The sequence below is a fragment of the Ambystoma mexicanum genome, chromosome 5q, assembly GCF_040938575.1.
Source record: "Ambystoma mexicanum isolate Mex_15411 chromosome 5q, UKY_AmexF1_1, whole genome shotgun sequence".
NCBI classification, from domain to species: domain Eukaryota; kingdom Metazoa; phylum Chordata; class Amphibia; order Caudata; family Ambystomatidae; genus Ambystoma; species Ambystoma mexicanum.
Genome location: NC_090933.1, coordinates 1,270,108,458 through 1,270,129,691, shown reverse-complemented (window position 1 = coordinate 1,270,129,691; position 21,234 = coordinate 1,270,108,458). Strand labels below are relative to the sequence as shown.

The 21,234-nt window shown below is 44.7% G+C and overlaps 1 protein-coding gene across 1 annotated transcript in view; it reads right to left on the bottom strand.

Annotated features, from left to right (window-relative positions):
• Positions 1-21,234, bottom strand: part of CYC1 (cytochrome c1) — a 235,021-nt gene that overhangs the window by 141,345 nt on the left and 72,442 nt on the right. The window contains exons 3-4 of the mRNA XM_069621810.1: positions 16,076-16,202; positions 4,641-4,798 (exon numbers count right to left, since the gene is read on the bottom strand). Of these exons, the coding sequence (XP_069477911.1) occupies positions 4,641-4,798; positions 16,076-16,202 (285 nt within the window). The remainder of the gene's footprint in view (positions 1-4,640; positions 4,799-16,075; positions 16,203-21,234) is intronic.

Below are 21,234 nucleotides of genomic sequence, written 5' to 3'. Positions count from 1 at the left end.
GAAAGTTGAAAAAAGGCAAACAGGATTCGTAGGCAAAATCGGAACCAACGTCAACTTGATAATACTGAGCCTCCTCAAATACGAGGCGGCATTAAGAAAACAGGTTCATGCGGTTTTCATCGACCTAAAAATGGCATTCGATTCAGTAAACAGAACCAAACTATGGACCAAACTGACAACATGGGGCTGTCCACCAGCAATTTTTCATCCAATCAAGCAACTATACACCAATACCTCAGTACGAGTCAGGCTAACAAAACAGGGTAAAGTCACACAACCGATCAATACCTTCAACGGTCTCAAGCAAGGATGTCCCTTAGCCGCCTGCAATCTATTCACCTACGACTTTGTCAACTCAAAGATCCACTCTCAAATCCTCCGAAACTAAATAATGAATCAGTTCTATCATTAATATACGCTGATGACATCACAGTCATGGACAAAACCCCATCGGGTCTACAAAAAACTCTGGACAAAGTAGCAACCTACATGACAGCTAATGAACTTCAGATCAACATAAATAAAACCAAAGTAATGAACCTAACAACCCAAAAAACAAAGAAGAACCGAAAAACCCCAAAATTCCAGCTTGAAAGCAAAGAAATTGAAACAAAATCCATCAAATATCTATGGGTGATGGTCAATGCGTCATCCACGGAACAGTGGAAAATGCACATCGAAGACAAAGCCAGATCCCTAGCCAGACTAGGTTGGTTCTATCACTGCAAATTCAGGACATATTCCTTTAAATCAACAATCATCTTCTATAAACAAAAAGTTGTTCCCATATTGACCTACGCTGGCGAAACCCTGGCAAACCAAGGACTGAAATGGCACCTCTACAAAGCAATATTCTGGAGGAAAACACTAGCACTACCAAAAAACTTTCCCATGACATGGATCCGTTTCGAACTGGCGTTGGAATCATTACAATCCATAATATCACGGAAACAGATGGATCTCTACAGAAAAAATAATAAGCCACGAAAAGATCCCAGCCATAGAAATATTGAAAAGCAAAAAAAACACTATGAACGCAACAATTCTCCAACAATGGACCAACAAGAGCAAGACCCAAATGGAAGCTGAAGACATCACTGAAGAAACGTTAATGAACAGGCCACAACACGCAAAGCTAACACTACAAAGGAGCGACTGGATAAAAACTCTCGAAGATCAGACTAAATATAAACGCCACCAAGTATGCGAAATAGACATAAGAGCCCTTCATGAACTTCCACCATACTTGACCGGTTTTCCAGATCGACATACCCGAGATCTATTCTTAAGGTTCCGATTGAACATCTTACCAACCCAAGACTATCCGAGTATCACCCACCAGACAGAAATCAAATCTTCAGACTGTCGCTTCTGCCAGAGCAACGGAACCAAAGAGACATTGTTCCACATCATCATGATTTGTCCAGCCCCCTACAAGAAAAAAGAAATCTATTTAAGGATTTCTTTAGAATATCAAAAAAACAGATGACTACAAAAGAACGCTGGAACCATCTGCTAAAAGGCAACGACAAACATCTAATTCTAACGGCCATTCAATTTTGGATCGAGACCCAAAAGATCACGAAAAAAAACAAGTAAATCTTTCTTTAGCAATTATCCTAACGATTCTTCGAAAAACAAATATAATGAAAAGTTTGGATTACCAAACATAAGATTTAAAAAAAAAAAAAAAAAAAAAGTAAGTTTAAGAAGGAAAAGGTTAAACAGGTTCTCAGTAAATGTGAGGACAATTAAATACTCCAATGTAATCTAGTCAAGTCTTTCCCAGCAGTAACAGTCTAATAAAAAGTTACCACCTCTAAGGGACTAAATATCAAAGTCAATGGGCTAGAAGAGTCTGCAGGGAGCCAGGACAGCCAAAGTTAATTGGAACACAGTCTATGGGGCTGAGGCACTTCTTAGATAAAAAAAAAGTCTTGCACAAAGTTAGAGTTTATGGAAAAATCACCTGTAGGGGCACAAGCCATTAAGCCTGTGAAAATAAAAGGTAAGCCACTGCAAGCATCAACTGAGAAAAGCACAGCTCAAAGACATCGGGGTAAGTACCCCACGTCGAAACAGTACCTCTGGTTTAAAGAAGAGCGGTCCTGCTGGATTATGCCCTGTTGCAGCAGTGCAGTCCCTGGGTTCCTGAGCCTCAGTCGTGGGGAAAAGAGGGAGGACGTCTGGAGGGCTCCTGCGGCTGCAATTGAGGTCGTGGGCAGCTACAGCTCTTTTCAGTTGAGCAGCACTTTGTGGTTTCAGCACTTGGTAAGCAGCACCATCACGGATACTAGTTGGGCTTCCCTCACTCCTTGGGTCCTTTGGGAGACTCCTGGAGCTTCTGGCCGGATTTCAGACGTTGCACTCTACTACGGATTTCGAGCCCTGGCACGCGTTTCTTGCTGCAGCGAAGTAGTACAGCCAGTCAGGGAAGATGGTCCAGTGGAGTTGTCTCGGGGTCAGTTGGTGGCACTAGCCCAAGAGCAGTCGTCCCTTCCAGGGCTTCTCTATCGAATTGAAAACAGTTTCAGCACAGCAGCAGGGCTTCACCGGGCAAGTCAAAAGTCCAGGAAGATGCAGCAAGCTTAGTTTGCGGTTTCTTCGTTCGGTGTTTCTCCCAGTGGTCGACTCTAGTCTCAAAACCTTGCCTTCTAAGCAGGTTTCTCCCATTCAAGCACAGTTTAGGCTGTCAATCACACAGCCAGGTGGCTGTCCTGAAAGGACAGCCAGCTAATCAGGACTGGTTGCATTCAGGCATACCTAGAGACAAAGGACAGGGGAGTTTCGGGAAGCTCCCTCACATCCTGCCTTTCCAGACACACTGGAGCCGGAGGCGGCCTTCTGGGCTGAAGCCCGCCAAAGGCAAACCGAACAAAGGGCTCCAACCAGCCTCGACACACATGATGTCCCTTACCACAGCTGCGAAGGCAGCCCGAGAGAAAAGCCCACAAAAAGTCCAGCAAAAAGGTACACTGCCACCAGCCTGTCACATTAACTTGGAACAGTAACTAAAAGTTACTGGAAAAGAGAGAAAAGGGAGACAATGTTTCCCCTCAGCACTCCACTTAAGCTGGGGTGTGCTGATCTCACAAAATAAAATACAGGGGCAAAACGTGTCTCCCTGACCTCGTAACATGCGTTAACCCAGGTAAAATAAATGGGAAGCTCAAGGAGCTTCCCTCAACACTGCACAAAATATACTGCAATAATTGTAGATGACAGAAAAGATAGAGGGAAGCATCCATTACAAAGTATCAAAGAGGTAAAAAGGGTCCCCATGGTCAGAGTAAAAGAATGAGTGTGTGAAAAACGGTTCCCACTCAGGAGACTTAGTACAAAAATGCTGGAGGACTCACAAAGTGGGGAGAATTTCACTCAAGAAGAAAAATCTCCTCAACACAGGCAAACAGTTACTTTCAAAACGTTGGTGATACAACTGCAGACTTGAATCAGGTGCAAAGACGGGGGTAAAATGCAGGGGCAGCCAATCAATAGAAGATACAGAAGATACTGAAAGGGAGCTCCACTCAGCACTCGCTCAGGGCAGGGTAAAACAGCCCTGTAAGAGCAACTGGTTAACTTCCTCTGAAGCACAAAATAGTTTCATGCAAGAATACAAAATTGCCTGGCATTCTTCTGATTTTTTTAAATGTGCATTTATGAAGCGCACAAGCAGCCTGCAGGCGTCGTGGCGCTGTTACATGGAGTCGACTTAGTTACAGGTCATTGTACACGCTGGGCTACATGGTGATGTGTTACCTGGAGGGCGATAGGGCTACATGAGGGCATAAAGAGGAGTGCCTGGAGCGAACAGATGCCTAGAGCGAACGAGTGACTAGAGTGGAACGGACGTGTCCGATAGTGCGGACAAGTTGCGTAGAGCAGCCGAATGCGCGGGGCAGACTAGAGTGCATGCGCGGGGCAGACTAGAGTGCATGCGCGGGGCAGACTAGAGTGCATGCGCGGGGCAGATGGGAGTGAATGAGTGCGTCGAGCGAACCAGAGTATCTGGAGCAGAATAGGATGCATGGAGTGGATAGGAGTGCATGGAATGGACTGGAGCGCATAGAATTGCGTGACGTATATAGAATGGTTGGAATGCAGAGAATGTTTTGAAAAAGCATATAACCCATCATATCATACCACCACGCTTACTCTCTTCTTTACACCACCACTCAACTAGAACACAGAGATACGACACCATTCGGTATAACTGTTCTCATACCAACATCCGCCACATACTACACATCATTCTAAGTAAACACTGCGGGCTATGCACCCCCCCAAAGCCAGGCGTTCTCCTCAGGCCTAACGCAGCCACATTCGATCTGGATAAATCGTGCCAGAAAGATCACATACTCCTGATCTCTCTACCGCCAAGAAGCAGTTACTACACGAATACCGCACCAGCTGCACACATATCCGGTGCTCACACGCACCATTGACTCTACTCCCTCTACTGATCTGAACTTCGGTTCCCAAGGGCGTTCAACCTACCAGCGCCTTCAGACCATACCAATGGTATATAAGGCGCTATATAAATGCAAAATAACATAACACAGAGGCTGTGATGCTTGCTGGAGAAAACAGCAGGTGGGTGAGGGGGGATTTAAGGCATACAAATAGAAAAGACGTACCTGGCATTAACGATATAGCTGAGGTCAGGGGGCAGTGCCCCATTGTTGGCAGCCCTGGCAGCCTCTGGGTTGGGATATGGGCTGGGGAAATAATCCGACAACTTGCCTGGCCGGTTAAACATCTCACCATCCTCGTTGGGTCCATCTACCACTTGATACTGGTCATAAGAAAAGGGAAAGAAGGGTGATTAGCCCATCATCGGATTCACAACAGAGTATATCACTAGTCAGAAAAAGTACCCTTAAAAAACGTGACCCGAGAGCTTTCGGACAAAGCAACAGATTAAATAGGTGATGTTTTTAACCAATAACGAGCAAGCTCCAGATTTTCAGCTGAAGATTAATTTTACACTGATGGCCACAGAAACACCAAAGCCCTTTTGGTTTCCCATCTCTGTACCTAGCCCCTGGGGACACCAACCCAGAGATAACTAGCTGAGGCAGACAGCCAATGGGGGTGGTTGGGGGAGGGGGGGATGAGGGGGGTTAAAAAAAGAGGACAGTAAGAAAAGGCAGGTGGGTTGTTCAGGTTATGTCAAGTGAGAAGGGGGACCAAGAGACCAGGTCGAAGGAGTAACAGCGTGGAAGAGAATTACTGAGAGCGGGTGTGCAAGGCGAGGTATTGTTTGGCAAGTAAGTGTTACTTGAGAGCGAGAGTGCATGCATGGTGAACGAAGAGGGTGACTGAATTTAATTGCAAGCGTATGGCGAGTTAGAATGGTGAAAGAGGAGAGAGAGTGTATAGTCAGAGTAGAAAGTGAAGTATAGTAGGTAGTGGGAGAAGAGTAGTAGAATGTTGTGGGAGGAGAATGTAGCAGAGAAGCAGTGGACAAGAGTGGAGCATCGTAGAGTTTAGAGGGAGGGGAGTTGAGGTTTGGTGTGGGAGAGTAGAAGTAGACGTGAGTGGAAGAGGGGGAGAATAAAAGGAAAGGAGGCAGAGAAGGGAAGACAGGAGAGGGACAGGAAAATAAATAAAGGTATGGAGTATGAGGGAGTGAGAGGGAGTGAGAGATGAAGATTGAGTGAGACCTAGGCGCCTAGAAGGTACAACTTTCTAATAACCCCAGGTTAGGATCCAGCTCCAAGACCGGAGAGGGCGTCAGAAAGAAGGTTGCCTTTAGGCCTTCAGCACTAGCCAAACCAATTTTAGACTGTATGCGTTACAGACCTCTAGTGATCACCTTGGGATTTTGGGGAGTCTGGGCTAGGACGGACCATATTAAAATACTTTTTTTTTTAAAACCTTGAACCATCTTTGAGAGTTGGTGTGCTCTTGAGGCCATATCTGACAGCGCTCACAAAAGGTTATCCTCCAGTGTTGGTCGGACCTTGGACTTCAGTTCACACAATACAATAGTTTGTTCAATGTCACTTTCTCAATGTCCCCCCTGGGAACTAAAGCTTTGCGATACTGTGTTACTGTTCGCGCCATCCCATGTGAGACAGATTTTGGCCTCCAGGCCAATTCGAGGAGTTTGATTTTCAGGGACCCTAAAATGTGACAAAACTGGAGCAGATTGCCCATGACATTTGAGGTTAAGCCCAACGTTTAAGAGGTTAGTCAAATTGATCAGGTCTGTGCAAATCGGTGTCATGAGAGTTGTACAGAACGCCCTATTAGGAGTGCTGAGATTTGATGCTTGCTTCAATACCATAGATGCAAATTTCCTAACATCAGATGTCAACAAAAGTCAAGGTGGCAGTGGAGAGGCAATTGAGGGTCTTTGCATTTAATGAAAAACTTTTTTTTATTAAAATGTTGGTTTACAAATCAAACCTTTCATCCGATTATCGTATCGCACATCTCTTTCTACTTCCTCATATTCACAAGTGTCTTTCACAATTGTCTTTCTCCCATGTTGCTTTCCGTCAGTTCTCCTTTATTTTTTTGTCCGTATTCTTCCTCATCCAATTTGTTTGCTCTCCATTATGTTGTTCCAAAAAGATCACGGCAAATATCGTTTTTTTCTCGTTTCCTGCTATCATTAAGGCCCATCAATCTTCAGGCAAGAATGACGTTTGGTTATTCATAAACCATCCTCTAGATAGGGACATATCATGATGATGTGGTGCAGACTTTGTTACTGCACTGTCATTACAAAATTGGCAGTGTTTTTGGGTTCCAGGAATTCGGTTTCTTGTTGCCAAAATTTCACGTGTTGGTAAGATATTTAACCGCAGTCTCATGAAAGTGTCTCTTATCTTAGATGATGGGAATATCTTTAAATATGTTGGCAGTTTACTGATAGGTCTAACATCTAGTTTGCATGGTATATCATGATGATACTTGACTTTAATCTCATTTGTGTGTATCCAATCATTCGTTGTTTCTCCGTTTCGCTTTTTGTGGTCTTTTTAACAGCATGTCTAAAGAGATGCCTTGTGCTTCTCTTTTTGCTTCAACCGATCTTTTCCAGAGTTCCAGTGCTTGTTCATTGCTTCCTTACTTCAAGATTTCAAGTGGTGGCGCGTATGTTTTGCTCATTATTTCCCGATATAAATCGAATTGTTTCCAAACAACAATGGAAGCCAAAGATTGTAAAGCGAGTTCTGCCCGAATGCGAGGCATTGCAAGCGACGTAGGTAGATTTAATATTTTCCTCCAAAAGCTTCCCTCTAGTTGTGCCCAGATGGAATTGTCGATGTTTATCATTGCCTCTGCTCCACACGTTAGAATTGCTGTGACTGTCTATAGAATGTTATTACAGGGGTCATAGAAAGTTTTTCACATTTCCGATGTAGTATTTTGGCTTGGCGCGCTTGTAATAATGAACTGAGAAAGAACCTTTCAATTGCAGGTTGCTTTTCAGGAATCCCGTTTTTTCCCCCCGTTAATATCTTCGAATAGCAGAAAACACTGCTCCCTTTGAGCGACAGTCCGGGACTTGCGCAGGTGCCCCCCCCCCGCTGCCATAAAAAGGGAAGCGGGGGACAAGCAAACAAAAAACAAAAGAAAGGGAAAGGACCCTGCGGCGCCAGTTCACTTCCATGAGCGTGAAGGGAACCAGCGTTGCAGGGGGATTGCAGAGGCAGCACCACTCTTCTCTGTGTACCGCCAGAAGTTAAGGGTGTGGGGGCAGAGCGGGTGGTCTGAAAAGTCAGTGGGAGACAAAACAAAAATAACTGCTTTTTTTCTCCCTCAGTCATTTCGGATTCGATCATTACACAGTGATCCTGCTTTTTACATGGCAGTAGTGAAATAAAGTGTATACATCAATATTTCATGTCTAGTGCATCAGAATGGTGGCAGCTAATTAGTTATTTACCCCAGGTCTAGAGTAAGGGGAATATTTTAAATAATAAATCAATCAATGCAAGGGATAATTGAATCCCTGCCAGGATTATTAGGACAACTAAGCGTCCGGCGATAAGTCTCTGCCTGTGTTCTGGAAAGAAATCAGGCCACAGTGAAAGCATCCGATGGGGCGTTTGGATACATCAAGCACTCCCCATCTAGGAAGAGACATCCCTTGACAGTTGTTAGGGATGATTCTCATTCTATGGCTAATTGCCCACAAAACCAGTACAACCCATCTTACTATGGAAGTACTGGGAAGGGTTAATTGTTTTTCCCTAGTGTTCATTTTCGAGGGGGTACCGTACGGTCCCTCTCTCAAAGGTTTCTGGCTGGTAGCAGTGGTTACTACCATAAATCGGCCGCAAATATTTCCCTATAGGATTTTCCCATTGTTCGAGGCTACCACTTTTACTGACAGCCTCTAACATACCGTCGGTTTATTTTAATACTAACTTTACTCCGGTAGGATTTTATTGCCAGAACTTTGATAATATTTCTTTCTCGCCTCTTCCTCTATAATCCGAACCCAGGTCGGGGATCCTTTGTTCGTCCTTTTGGCGGGCTTCTGCACAGAAGCCCTCCTCTCAGCGCCACTGAGTCTGGGGTAGACAGGATGTGTGGGAGGGGGGAATAGGCACCCTGGACAGGGTTGCCTATGCAACCCAAGAAGCACTCTGCCCTGATAGGCTGGGGGGTTCTCCCACCAGGAGAGCCACCCCACTGTGTGAATGACAGCTAGGCTGTACGAATGGGGGTCTTGCTGCATAAAAGCAGGGTCCTGAGGACTGGAGGACAGACGTCGCCACTGGAAGAAACCGAAGAGGAGAAAAGCTCAAGACACCTGCAACTACCACCGGTGAAGCCCTGCTGCAGATCCTCCCCACTTTTCTGCAACGACTTGAGAAATTCTTCACCTGCATGAGTCTTCTTTCCTTGAGCTAGTGTGGCCAACCAGTTCGTCAAACGCCTTCCAGGACCTGCCTTGGTCAAATCGCCAGTGGCCTGCACCCAGAGACCGGATAGCCAGGCACCCGTCCACCACAACCGCGATTTAAAGGAGCGTAGCTTTTATTCGTTTTGGAAGCCCCACGGCTGGCTTCTTCCCTGGGCAGTGCACTTCCTCCACGACGAGAGTCTCTTCCTCTGCTGGACAATACGAATTGCAGGAACTGCCAGGAACCACCGCCACTGCAGGAGCCGCTTCCACTTTCAGGTACATTGTTCCGCCAGGCCCCCCGTTTCGAGGAGTACTGCTAAAAGCGTTTGAAATCCTTTACCTACCTCCTGGGTTGGCCACCCCTTTCAACTAACATCTTTTACCTTCTGCACCCTCCTTTTGAATCGTTAAACCAAAGACTTGACTGCAGCTAGAACAGTCTGATCCTGGGCACATTGCCTTGTACCACTAACTCTGGCACAGGCCTATTGACTTTGGCTAAATCTGTTACAACTGCCTTCACTAGATTGCTTTTCACCCTCAACTGTATTGGTGCACCAGAAACTCTTATAACCACTCTTCCTTCGCTCTAAGTATTGCTGAAGTGCCATTTTGCTCCGTTTTCACCTATGTATGACTATTGCTAAAGTGCTACCTTGCCTAACTTGTTCACAATCCACTTGGGAAGTATTGCTCGTGTGTTTAAGAGGTTAAATCTGTATAACTTGTCCTTTCGCTCCCTTTTGAGAAATTACTAGAGTGCAATTTTTGCTTGTTTGACCCTGTGCCATTTTGCTCAGTTTTCCCTCTGGCTCAAACTTGTCTATAATTTAAATAGGGAGTTGTGTATACTTTTCTTGACTGTTTGAACTTACTTTGATAACTTGATTTATGTGTTGAACTAGAAGTGTGTAAAATAAATATATATTATTTTTTAATACAAAGCTTTGGTCAGTGTTTCCTTGTACCATAGTACTGTAGTCCTAATGTGTAAACCCTGAATACTGTCATCTTCCTCTTGAGATATGTCTGGCTGCTCAGCCACAGCTACCAACTAAATCTTTGTGGTACAGACTGATACCAAAGGGAATGTATTGCATATACCTGTAGTCCTAATCTGCTGTAGTCTTTCCCAAGGGAACTGCAGTGGATTCTGCCTAACAGCGATATGTCACTGGTCAAAACATGGAGAAAGTATAATTTGGTGCAAAGCCCCTTTACTGGGCCAGACCCACAAAGCATTTACAGAAGTAATGTTTTAATGTTAGACAGATTTCAGTAGGCAGAGTGAATTCTGTGCTTGGGGACAGCCAGTCAGACGGTCCCCTTCCCGGCAAGGAACTGCTGTCCGACCAGTTGCACCTCTGGGGATCTTGTCTGAGGATTTCAAGTTACTCGTCCCAGTCTCACTCCTCCATACACCCGGGAAACTGACTTAATCGAAAAAAGAAACAGATCATGTTGAGGAGCAGCATATCCTAAAATAAAACAGGGATGAGGTAAACTTGGGTGAATATGGTCACACCAGTTAGGCAGAAATCCCACTTTTTGCCAAATGTAGTAGCTCTGTACTTTACGCTGGATTTGCAATTTGATTTTCTTCCAGGCAAGCTTAATCTAAAGCCTGACTAAGGGTTGTCTTTATTTTGCACTCTGCCTTGAGAGGCCTTAAGACATAGGTTTCCTCAGGAAAGGAGTGATAGAATTCAGGCGATAGTTAGCCGGACAAAGGCTTTTTAAGGAGGGGGTGTACAAGAGTGTTAGAGGGGGGAAGCACCAATGGCGAAAGAGTGAAGCAGAAATTGGGCAAGGCTGGCGCGAGTGTCAATGTGGTCCTTGATGGTTATGGAGGAGCAGGGGAGCACCTGTTTGGATGACACTTTCATAGAAAGGACTGGTCTAGAAACATCAGGTGTCAGAGAGAAAGAGGTAAAAGGAGGAGGAGCAGGAGAGGTGCCCGGAGGGGGGCCAAGAGTGGTAGAGGGAGAGGAAGAGGAAGAAGAGAGAGAGGACAGGAGGTCCTGAGTTTTAGTAGTGAAGTGAGAAGCCAGGGCCGTACAGAGGGCCTAGGAGGGAACAGGAGAGGTGGAGACTGCAGAAGGATTGGCCAGCTCCTTGCAGATTTCAAAGAGTTAAGACGTGTTGTTAGAGGCTGCAGAGACAAGCTTGGATGTAGACTCTTCTTGGACAGGACAGAGTCTGTATTGTATTGCCTTTGGAGCAGGTGGCAGGCCAGTTTGTCAGAGGAACACCCAGTCTCGGGAGGATAGCTCAGCGGCAACGTGCTCGCATTTGGAAGCAAGACTACTCTGAGCAACACAAGTTTAATCATCGTGTCCACGTTTAGAAAACTCTGGGTATTAAACGCGTTATAAATAACCAATCAAAGACCTAAGCCATCCATTTCCTCTCAGCCACCCTGCACTTGCGTTTCAGAGCTGCGAGGTCAGAGTCGTACCAAGAGTTCCACTCGGGGGTAGGTTTCAGACGGATTCTCGTGGCAAGGGTGTCCAGAGTGCATGAGATGGCAAGATGCAGATTAGACAGGGCTGTGTCAGGGTGTGAGTCAGCTGCAGGAGTAGGAGGAGCAGACGGTGGAGGCAAAGGCATCAACTGACAAATGCTTCAAGGGCTGAATGACTGAAGGTCAGTGGCAGTGCTGGGGTGGGTTTAGCGTGGTGGACAGTGTGCATCAGGTGATAGGAAAGAAGAAAGTGGTCATTCCAAGAGAGGAGAAGTGAGAGAGTTAGAGAGATGTCTGAGGAGATGAGAACATCCAAGGTGTGTCCGGCAGTGTGTGTCAGATCAGAGGATAGAATGGAGAGTAGTAGTAGTAGAGGTTGCGGAAGAGCCCCGGGGATGGATCAGAAGCATACAGGTGGATGTTAAGGTCTCTGAGAAAGAAGATGAGCAGTAGAGGCAAGGAGACATGCAGAGAGGTCAGCCCACTCTGAGGGGAAGAAGACAGCCTGGCCAGATGGCCTATAGATGGTGGCCAGTCCAAGAGAGGAGAGGCTAGAGAGCGATAAAGAGCCTGCAGACCAGGCATTCAAATGAGGAGTAGGCCTGCGTATTAATGACAGAGGCAGGGATCCACTCCGGTTCTGGGAACTGAGAGTATCGTGTAGCCATCAGGGAGGAGGGTGGCAAAACTTGTGACAGGGGTGGACCTGAAGCATGCCTCAGTAAGAGCGAGGACATCCAGGTCAAGCTCTTCGAGAAGGTGGCAGATATCAGAAGATTATTTGAAAGCGGAGTAAGAGTTGAGTGGCAATGTGGAGCAGGTTTCCACATTTGAAAGACTTCCGGAGAGTGGTACAGGCTTGAGGTAGATCCGGAAGTGGTAGGGGTACCTGAGTGGGCAGAGGTGATAGCAGGTGGTGGCAAGGTAGCCAGAGAGGGGGAAGGAGTTGGCAGAGGGGCCAGAGAGGTGCTAGTAGGGGTAGCAGGAGAAGGATGTTGGACGCTAGGAATACCCAACAAAAAGGAGACGATTGGGCTTAGGGCCCTGGACCAAGACAGTGCCATTCAAGTAGACTTTGTTAAGCAAAGTTTCTATGCAGTACCCTTTGGGACCACTGCACACAAATAGGACTACAGGTGTAAGCAGTTTTGTGGTAGCGCTGCTAAGCAGTCAGGCTGATCTCAAGAGGGAATGTGAGCTGTAAGGATGTTACAAAGAGGTCTAGAATTACAAGTATTCAAAGAGACTCTTATACTCAAGGTTTCTTGGTAAAGACATTTCACAGTCTGTTATAAAACATTCACTAGAAGGAGGCAATCTATATCACACAATAATATACTTCAGTACTTCACAAGATCAGGTTTTGAGGCATTTAAACTACTTTGAAGTAGGAGCAAAAAGGCATAATATATTAAAACGAATATTACAGTTACTGTTAAATAGTTGAGTTCCCCAGAGGAGTCGATTCAATGCAATGTGTTAGGCCAAAGTCAATGGGCTAAAGTCTTGTATAGGATAATACAGTTCTGGAAGTTAACCGTAAAGTCTTTGCCAAAGTTCTCAGAAGTAGTTCGCAAAAGAAAGATTCTTATGTTGGTCACAAGCTGACTAGGCCTGCAAGTTGCCAAAGTTTCAAGCACTTCGCAGTGAGGAAAGTTCTGTCGGGTTTTCACAGTACCTTACAATGAAGAAAAAGATGCAGATGAAGAAGTCTGTTCCTGGCAGTTCCTGCAGATCTTGCTGTTCCTGAGCCTCAGTCATGGGGACAAGAGGCAGGACGTTGGGGGACTCCTGCTCTGCACTGGGACTAGTAAAGTTGGCAAAGGAAAATCTTCAATTCCGGTAGCTGTAGTCAAGCACACAAACTGGTGTCCTTCTCCCTGGCTATTCGGTTTCCTGCAGAACTGCGAGGAAAATACAACCAGCTCCGAGAATGGTATCCAGGTGGCTTACGAGTTGATTGGTCCCACCAACACAAAGGGAGAAGTCGTCCTTGAAGGGCTTCTCTGTCGAGATGAACTTGGCGATTCAGACAGGCAGCAGGGCTTCACCAGGCAAACCAATGGTCCAGGAGTTGCAGAAGACATCCTCTTCCAGCTAGTCTTCGGTTCTTTTGTTCCAGTGGTCGACTCTGCCTTCCAAGCCAAGAGACATGTCTTTTATCCAGTTTCCTCCAATACATTCCAGCCTAGCTGCCACTCACCCAGCAGGGTGGCTGTCCTTGCTGGACAGTCAGCCAGCCAATCACGCCAAAGTGCATTTGGGTCTCCCAGGAGACCAAGCACAGGGAGTTTCGGGCCCCTCCCTCAATTCCTGCCCAGCTCAGACACTCCAGCGCCATAGGCGGTTTTCAGTCCTGAAGCCTGCCAAAGGCGTAGGAACAAAAGGACCAAACCTGGTTTGGCGTGCAGAGGCAAACTCTAGAAGGACCTTTCCAAAAAGAAATGGCGAAAAAAGAATACCAGGACCCGTTTGAAAAACGTGGCTCTCGCGATTAATGCTACTGGTGTTTGCAGTCGGTAAAAATCATAGTAGTTTGTTGTAAAACCACTGCCACCAGCCATTGAGAGGAAAGGGTAGCATTAGACTGCTACATGAGTTTCTAGCCATAGGGGATACTAAGTAACCCCTAAAGCACTATGGTAAGACACATTGATTTGAAAAGTTCAAAGTCCCAAAGTTTAGCAAAAGAGCTGGGGGTCTCTAAGCTAGAGAGGAATTAGCACATTTAAGAGAATTCTCCGTAACAGACATTAATGATGGTCTTGGGAAGAATGCCAAGAGGACCTTCCACCGAGTGCCAGGGAGAGAGATTAATGGGAGAGAGAGACCCAAGACCATATGAGGTGTCCCATGGGTCCAGTGACGGAACGACAAAGATGATGTCGGTGAGTATCTACAGGAAGCATGGATGTAGGCATCAGCGATAGGAAGGCCAGGGTTGGCAACCAGGATGTCCTTCTTGAACTTCTCCCTTCCAGACTTAGTATGAGATACAAGGTAGGAGATAGAGTAGCAGTTAGAGAAAGAGCACCATATAGCGTGCGAAGGAGGACAGTCGGAGGAAAAGGGCATGAGAGGATAGATGCACAGACCAGCGCCACACAATGCAGGATACGCAGCGGGGGCAGGGTCACAACCAAATGGGAAGACACAAACACAGGAGGAGAAAACCGGTGACGCACAACAGTACAGCGACACCCCGTTCAGAGTGGGGGACCTAGGGAGTGGGAGAGATTCTAAAGGGACAGTTAACAGTACCACAGTTACCACACTATACACCATCCAGATTCAACTTTCCTAAAAAGCAAAAAAATGGCTAGTTTTTAAACAGCAGCAATGTAAAACAGCTGATTTAAAACTTTCCTGATTTGTCGCAGCAGATTGGCGGCTGCAGGCTTCCTGCTTCCCTGGCAGATGCCAACTCGAGTTGCTGCCACAGAGCCCTTCGCCGAAGGGGGCTAAAACGGGCACAGGCCTGCCCTTTGTGCCCAGGAATGATGGGGCTGGGTAGCCAATGCAGGAAATAGCTCGGTGAATGAATGAATGAAGGACAAGATCCTCGTTCACAAAACAGCTGACCAATGAGGAAATAAGGTGGCACAAAGGGAGGGGGAAGCAACCAGGAGAAACTAACGATGCAGGGAGGACAAGGATTCAAAACACAAGCGAAGCAAAATTATAATTAAGGCATCCCAAGCTACTACAAGCCTCACCTCAAAGCCTTCCTATTATCAGGAATTCACATCCTCTGCAAACTCTCCCTGCAGTTTACAGAAAGTTGCAGGTGGCTGTCCAATCAGGACAGTCAGCCTCCTCTACCCCCCTCCCTCCACCCCGTGGGAACTGGTTTCTCTCAGGCACAATAAAAGATAAGGGATAGCAGAGTTTCGGAATCCTCCCTTGCTTCCGGTCCTCGCAGACACACTGGAGCTTCAGTGGGTTACACAAAGGGTTCCCGCCGAAGACAAAACTCCAACCAGACCTCCTCAACCCCTAATGGCAGAAGGACCAAGGAAGGACAGGCACACAAGAAATGGCGATGAAAGAAAGATGCCACAATTTCGGGTAAATGGAGCCCCTTCTGTGCACAAGCACAGAAGTGAAGACAGCCACGAGTAAAAACTGCAGACAATCAGTACAACCCGTCCACTGCCACCCGCCGTTAGTTTGTCTTATCAAATGTTACAGGAGTAGCGAGAAAGGGATTATAAGGTAACCCCTCAGCACTCTACATGTGTGCTGATCCCACACAAAGAAAAGCTAGCAAGGATAAAAAGTCTCTCAGTAACCTTGAGAACAGTAATTCTTAAGGAAAAGAAAAATATAAAAAGGAGAGCCCAAAAGGCTCCCAGCAACACTGCACAAAAGGTGCTTTGTGCTGCGAAAGTGAAACACAGGTGCCTTAAAAGGGAATGGAGGAAAGCAAGACTACATACACCAAAGTTAACACACAATGAACAGGGTTCTCATGGTTAGAGCAAAAATAATCAATGAGGGGGGGAAAAAGGCTCCCCTCATACAGGGAGAACAACTACACTGGTAACCACAATATAGTAACAGTGTCCCAATGATAGGTGAGCTTAAAGTAAAGCAAAAAAGACTCTTTACCCTCCAAAAGTCAGAACGGGGGGGGGGGGGGGGAATCTATGGAAGTCAATGTACGGAAAGTTGAAAAATGAAAAATCTACCCAAACATTGATGCGTGCCTAAAAACAGATTCATCGAACTCTTACCTCCTCAGCCAGGGCCTTCGCCTCAGCCTCAGTGTGACTGACTCCAATCAAGTTTCGGAAGGCAAGGTACTCCATGCTGTGGCAAGCAGAACACACCTGTTTGTACACTTGGTACCCACGACGGATGCTGGAAGGCAATAAGTAAATTGTGTAAAAAGGACGGCACAGCGACATTTTTTTAATTCACAGGTCACTCAAATCCTGTCACCATGCTATTTGCCAGTTAAGCAAGATGGTCGAATACATGGATTGGTGACCAAGTGGAGCATAACCCACAAATAAGCAGATCACTTGCTTTATGACCTATTAAGATATTCAAAGAAAGGATGTTTAGTTAATATTTAGAAGCTTTCAATGTATATACAAAAAATACACATTTGACTAATGTTGGGAACCGAATTGTTGTGGGACCATGGTTTTTTGAATCATGGAGCAAGAAGGCATGTGGATAAAAATAAGCTGTAAAAGTACACAATAACGAGACAAGCTTTTGAAGGTGCAGCAAAACAGATCTGAAGTTAACCGTAATGAACCGTTACTATGTTGCACACATGACGGCAATGTAATGGAAAAACAAATGACATGTCAGCCAACAGTTGTAGCACAATTTTATTTGTGCAGCAACCCTCAAAGGTTGCCTATATTTGGCATACATTCTAGAATGATGTAGTAAACATGGTTAATATCTGCAATAAGAGCTAGCCTTACATTGATCAGTTTACCGTTTTTTGGTTATTTCAGTTGATCTTTCGGAAACTTCAAGGCCTAAGAATGACAACTGTATTCCCGTACCACTTTGAAGCACTTCACCCCTGTATAAGCCCTTTACAAATAAACAATTAGAATTTACAATCACAAGACACTACACTCATAAGGTACGTTTAGGTTGGAGCAGTCACTTGTCTACGAACGCTACAGTGCCTTCCTTTTCAAAATGTACAAGATAGTACCTCACATACAATTCCTACAAACCATTTCTCAACCGCCTCATTGTAATATATGAAGTTTTCCAAAGGGTGCTCATGCAACGACCATAAGATTCATCCTTCAACTAGTATCACTGAAACTAGAGCAACCAACATTCAGATATTCTATTGTCCTTTTAAACTTACTAATTGAGACAATAGTCTCAATTAATAGAATTAAAGAGCAATTTCTAAAATCAACCCAGATTGGGGGTGTGGAGGCAGCGTTTTTAGGTCACCAAAGTTATGGTGAACAATGAGTACGTTTAGTCAAAACCCAGGCAAGGTATAATGGGAGAGCAGTCAAGGCTTGATGGGCTCGAGAGGGGTCTAGAGCCCCAATGAGTTCACACAGAAAACATTCATAAAAACAATATATATTAGGCCTTTCAGTACACACTAAGAATATCAGAAAAAACGATATATAACAAATATATACATTCACCAGTAGGTTCACTTACAAAGCAGACAATTTAACCAGGGAATTTCGGGAAGTATTCAGGCGCATTTACAATAAATTTAACAAACAACTCCCTTTCACCAACACAAAAAGGTAAATACGAGCGTCAAGTCATTAGAAGTAGCCATTTTTGAAAGTGCGCTCCTCGGGGTTCCTCTTAACAGTGCAGTGTCCAGAGCAAGATGACTTGGAGTAAGCATAAGATTGTCACTCAAATATATCTGGAAGGGATAATCTAGAATTAATGGGATCTAAGTCAGCACCCTAATGTTAATTTTCGATCTATATCCACAGGGCCTTAAGAAATAGTCAGAAGTCTACCACGCACAAAATATAATAGTCAAGGACAGACCAAGAAGGATTTTGGTAACACATTATGTAGGTAAGCTTCCAAAACATGTTATTCACTATTGAGATTAGAATAATTGGCAATTGTCCCTCTATGGATGAGAGCGGCATCGTAGTTGATATACATGTTCTAACTTACAGCAGCAGATTTAAGGACATGAATTATGCATGAAGGGATAAGATGACATATGGACATTGAGTGGACGAATTTCTAACTACACTCTACAGTGGATTTTTTGCTACCACACAGGTAAACTACATACATGTCCAAAATAGAGAACAGTCTAATTTATCCAACCTCAGTTGTCCAGGACATTTGAGATTACTATATTGGGTACTAGCACTATGTTTTTTAGCCATCAAGATTTTAACATGTAACTCTGAAGATATAACCTTTTACTGATCCACACCACCTCTCCCGTTTGCACGCGGAACCGTGCCCCATCGAAGAAATCCTGATAGAAGGAAGATTTCAAAATTCTTTGCAATATAGTATCATCCAGGTGATAATTTGAGTAGGATTCATGACAGATGTTGAAGGAGATACATTGTATCAAACAGATGATATATAATATATGATTATTATACACTGTAGATAAGAAAAGAAATAGCACTGTACTGAATAAACAGCTCCTGAAGAAGGGAATGGTTTCCCGAAACAGAGCAAATTTTCAAGGACACTACCAATACCATGAATCCACCAATGTGTAAAATTGTTTAGGATATGACTGGGAATAATTGTGCTGGTGGTTTTACTATACATTCTGGAGATATACAATTACTTTCACTTTTCTATCTATAAATCTATCTTTTTGATTTAATTTTGAATTTAATTGGTTTTGAAAAAGTGAATTATATATGTAAAATATGATCTAAAAATGTTCATATGAAATCTAATGCACAGGAACAGTAAAGTTTTTATTACACATTATGTCTCAAGTGGCGTCATGTAAGAGATATAGTAAATGGTGAATGTTTCGTTGTTTTTCCAACACAAATTGGGTGTGCAAGGGACGGAAGGTGTGGACATCTGCTGTTTCTCAAAATATTTACCATTGGCAAATCGGACACAGCGTACTGTAGCGCCACTATTGTGTTCAAGGACACACCCATCAACATTCTAGGAAGAGATTTCTTAAGCAAGTTGAACACCACAATTTCATTTTCAGATAAAGTGATGGTGTGCACCACACCCGAGATGTACCCAGCAAGAGTTGCAGTACAAGCATACTACGCACAAAGAAGCCCAGCACCTAAATTCAGGATAGAGATGTTAATTAACCAATTGCACTAACAAATACACCCTCTGCATACTCCGCTCAAAACACCAAACAACCACAAACCTACAGCACAACAAGCCGCACTAACTTCACTACATGGCAACAACAAAACAAAAAACACTGACTTGCACAACAGTACGCGACGACTACCGGCCGCAAACACCCCAGGCCCAGCCAACTGACCCACCGGGCTGAGGCCGCCAACAGCACATCACTACTCTTGCATTTTTCCAACTTCCTCCCACTAACCCTCCCCCCCTTCTTTTTCAGAGCCGCCAGAGCTCCAGGGGACCACTCCAATGGTGATAGTGCGCGGTACAAATATCCTTTAACATTAAAATGAACAAAGCACATTGAGAGGGATACACACACAGGTGTTTTTGTACGGGGTGCAGGTGCTGCTAGGATGGGTCCCAGGAATAGAGGGGGATGTTTTCGATTGTCCAATGAATTCCTGACCACGGTGCCCCGTCCACCATCACTCCAGACACAAACACACACTGCTAAACCCAGAGGAAGAAGCAGTCAAAAAAGACATACTAGTTGCTACAGATGATAACATGGAGTGGCAATCAATATTGCGCAACACTCCCACACTACACTGACAGGAGTAACAGAGTTGTTCACAAAAAAAGAGGGAGAGGGAGTGTTTGAATTGAGCATACCATGTCCAGTACAGATAAAAGAAAGAGCGGTGCCACAAATGATAATTGGTGAAAAAGAAACTAAATACTTGCAGGAGGATTTGGAAAATGATCCAAAGGTTCTATGGACCAAAGGATCCCATGACGTGGGCATACTGAAAGGGGCATGGGCAGTACACGTTAAAATAGAAGGAGCACTGCTACCGTGAGTAAAGCAATAACCCCTTTCTCGAGAAGCAGACAAGGGCAGATATGAGACCCTGCATGCCAAATGGCAGCAAGGTGCAATAGAGGAGTCTGCTTCATCTTGTAATATGACAATCTATCCGATCAAAGAATCAAAAGGGAGTGGTGTGGAGTTCCATACAGGATTTATGCCCTCCTAACTTTATCGAAGCAGGGTACCCACTAATTGGAAATCCTGCGAACATTTTCTGCAGCATCCCAGCAGAGGCACACTGCTTCAAACTAGTAGATCTGAAGAATGCATTCTTTATTGCCCTGCATCCTGACTCAAGGTATCTCACTGCGTTTACGTATCGCAGGACCATATTTGAACACACAAGAATGCCCCAAGGGTACTATGAGGGACCCAGCATATTTAACAGGGCAATACAAATGGATGCAAGCAATTTACAGGTTGCAAGTGAAGTGATACAATACGTGGATGACATTTTGGTGTCTAGAACAACAGAAGGAGTGCACAAAGAACTCTACTGACATTACTAGCTGACAAAGGGTACAAGGTGGACAAAGAAAAATTGCATTATTGTCAAAAATAAGTAGTTTACTTGCGAAAGATTGCGTCAGCCGATGGGAGAAAAATAGAGTTGAGGCAATATATAAAAACACGTAGACCAAGGACTGTGAAAGAAATGCAACAGTCTCTAGGATTATGTAATTACTGCAGAGCATGGATTTAATTACTCCACTTACATCAAGCCACTTCTCCAAGCACTCAAAGAATCTCCGAAATACAAAAGCAGCATAAATAGGAAAGCTGAAATGGGTGAAAACGTTGACTAAGTCAAAAATGAATTAGCACATGCACAAGTGCTGGCTAAACCCAATTATAAAAGAAGTTTCACTTGTTTTCCCATTCAGCCGGCAAGGTAAGGACAGCTGTATTGACACAAAAGAAGGGACAGAGACACAAGCCACTGGCCTACTACAATGGGTCACTTGATCCAGTGATGCAAGGACAATTTCCTTGTGAGCAGGAACTTGCTGCCGCTGCATTCGCTATTGAGAAAGCACCAACAATTATGATGGGATACCCACTCATTTTGTACGTGGAACATGCATTTTCCACAGAATTATAGATCCAAATCAACATTGACAACTTGGAGCATCTGGGTAGGAAAAACAAATACTGCAACAGAAGTGATAAGGTGTAGGATGGAAAACGCAGCAGAATTCAGAAACACTTGAGAATGGAAACTGTGTGTGGTATGTAAGGACA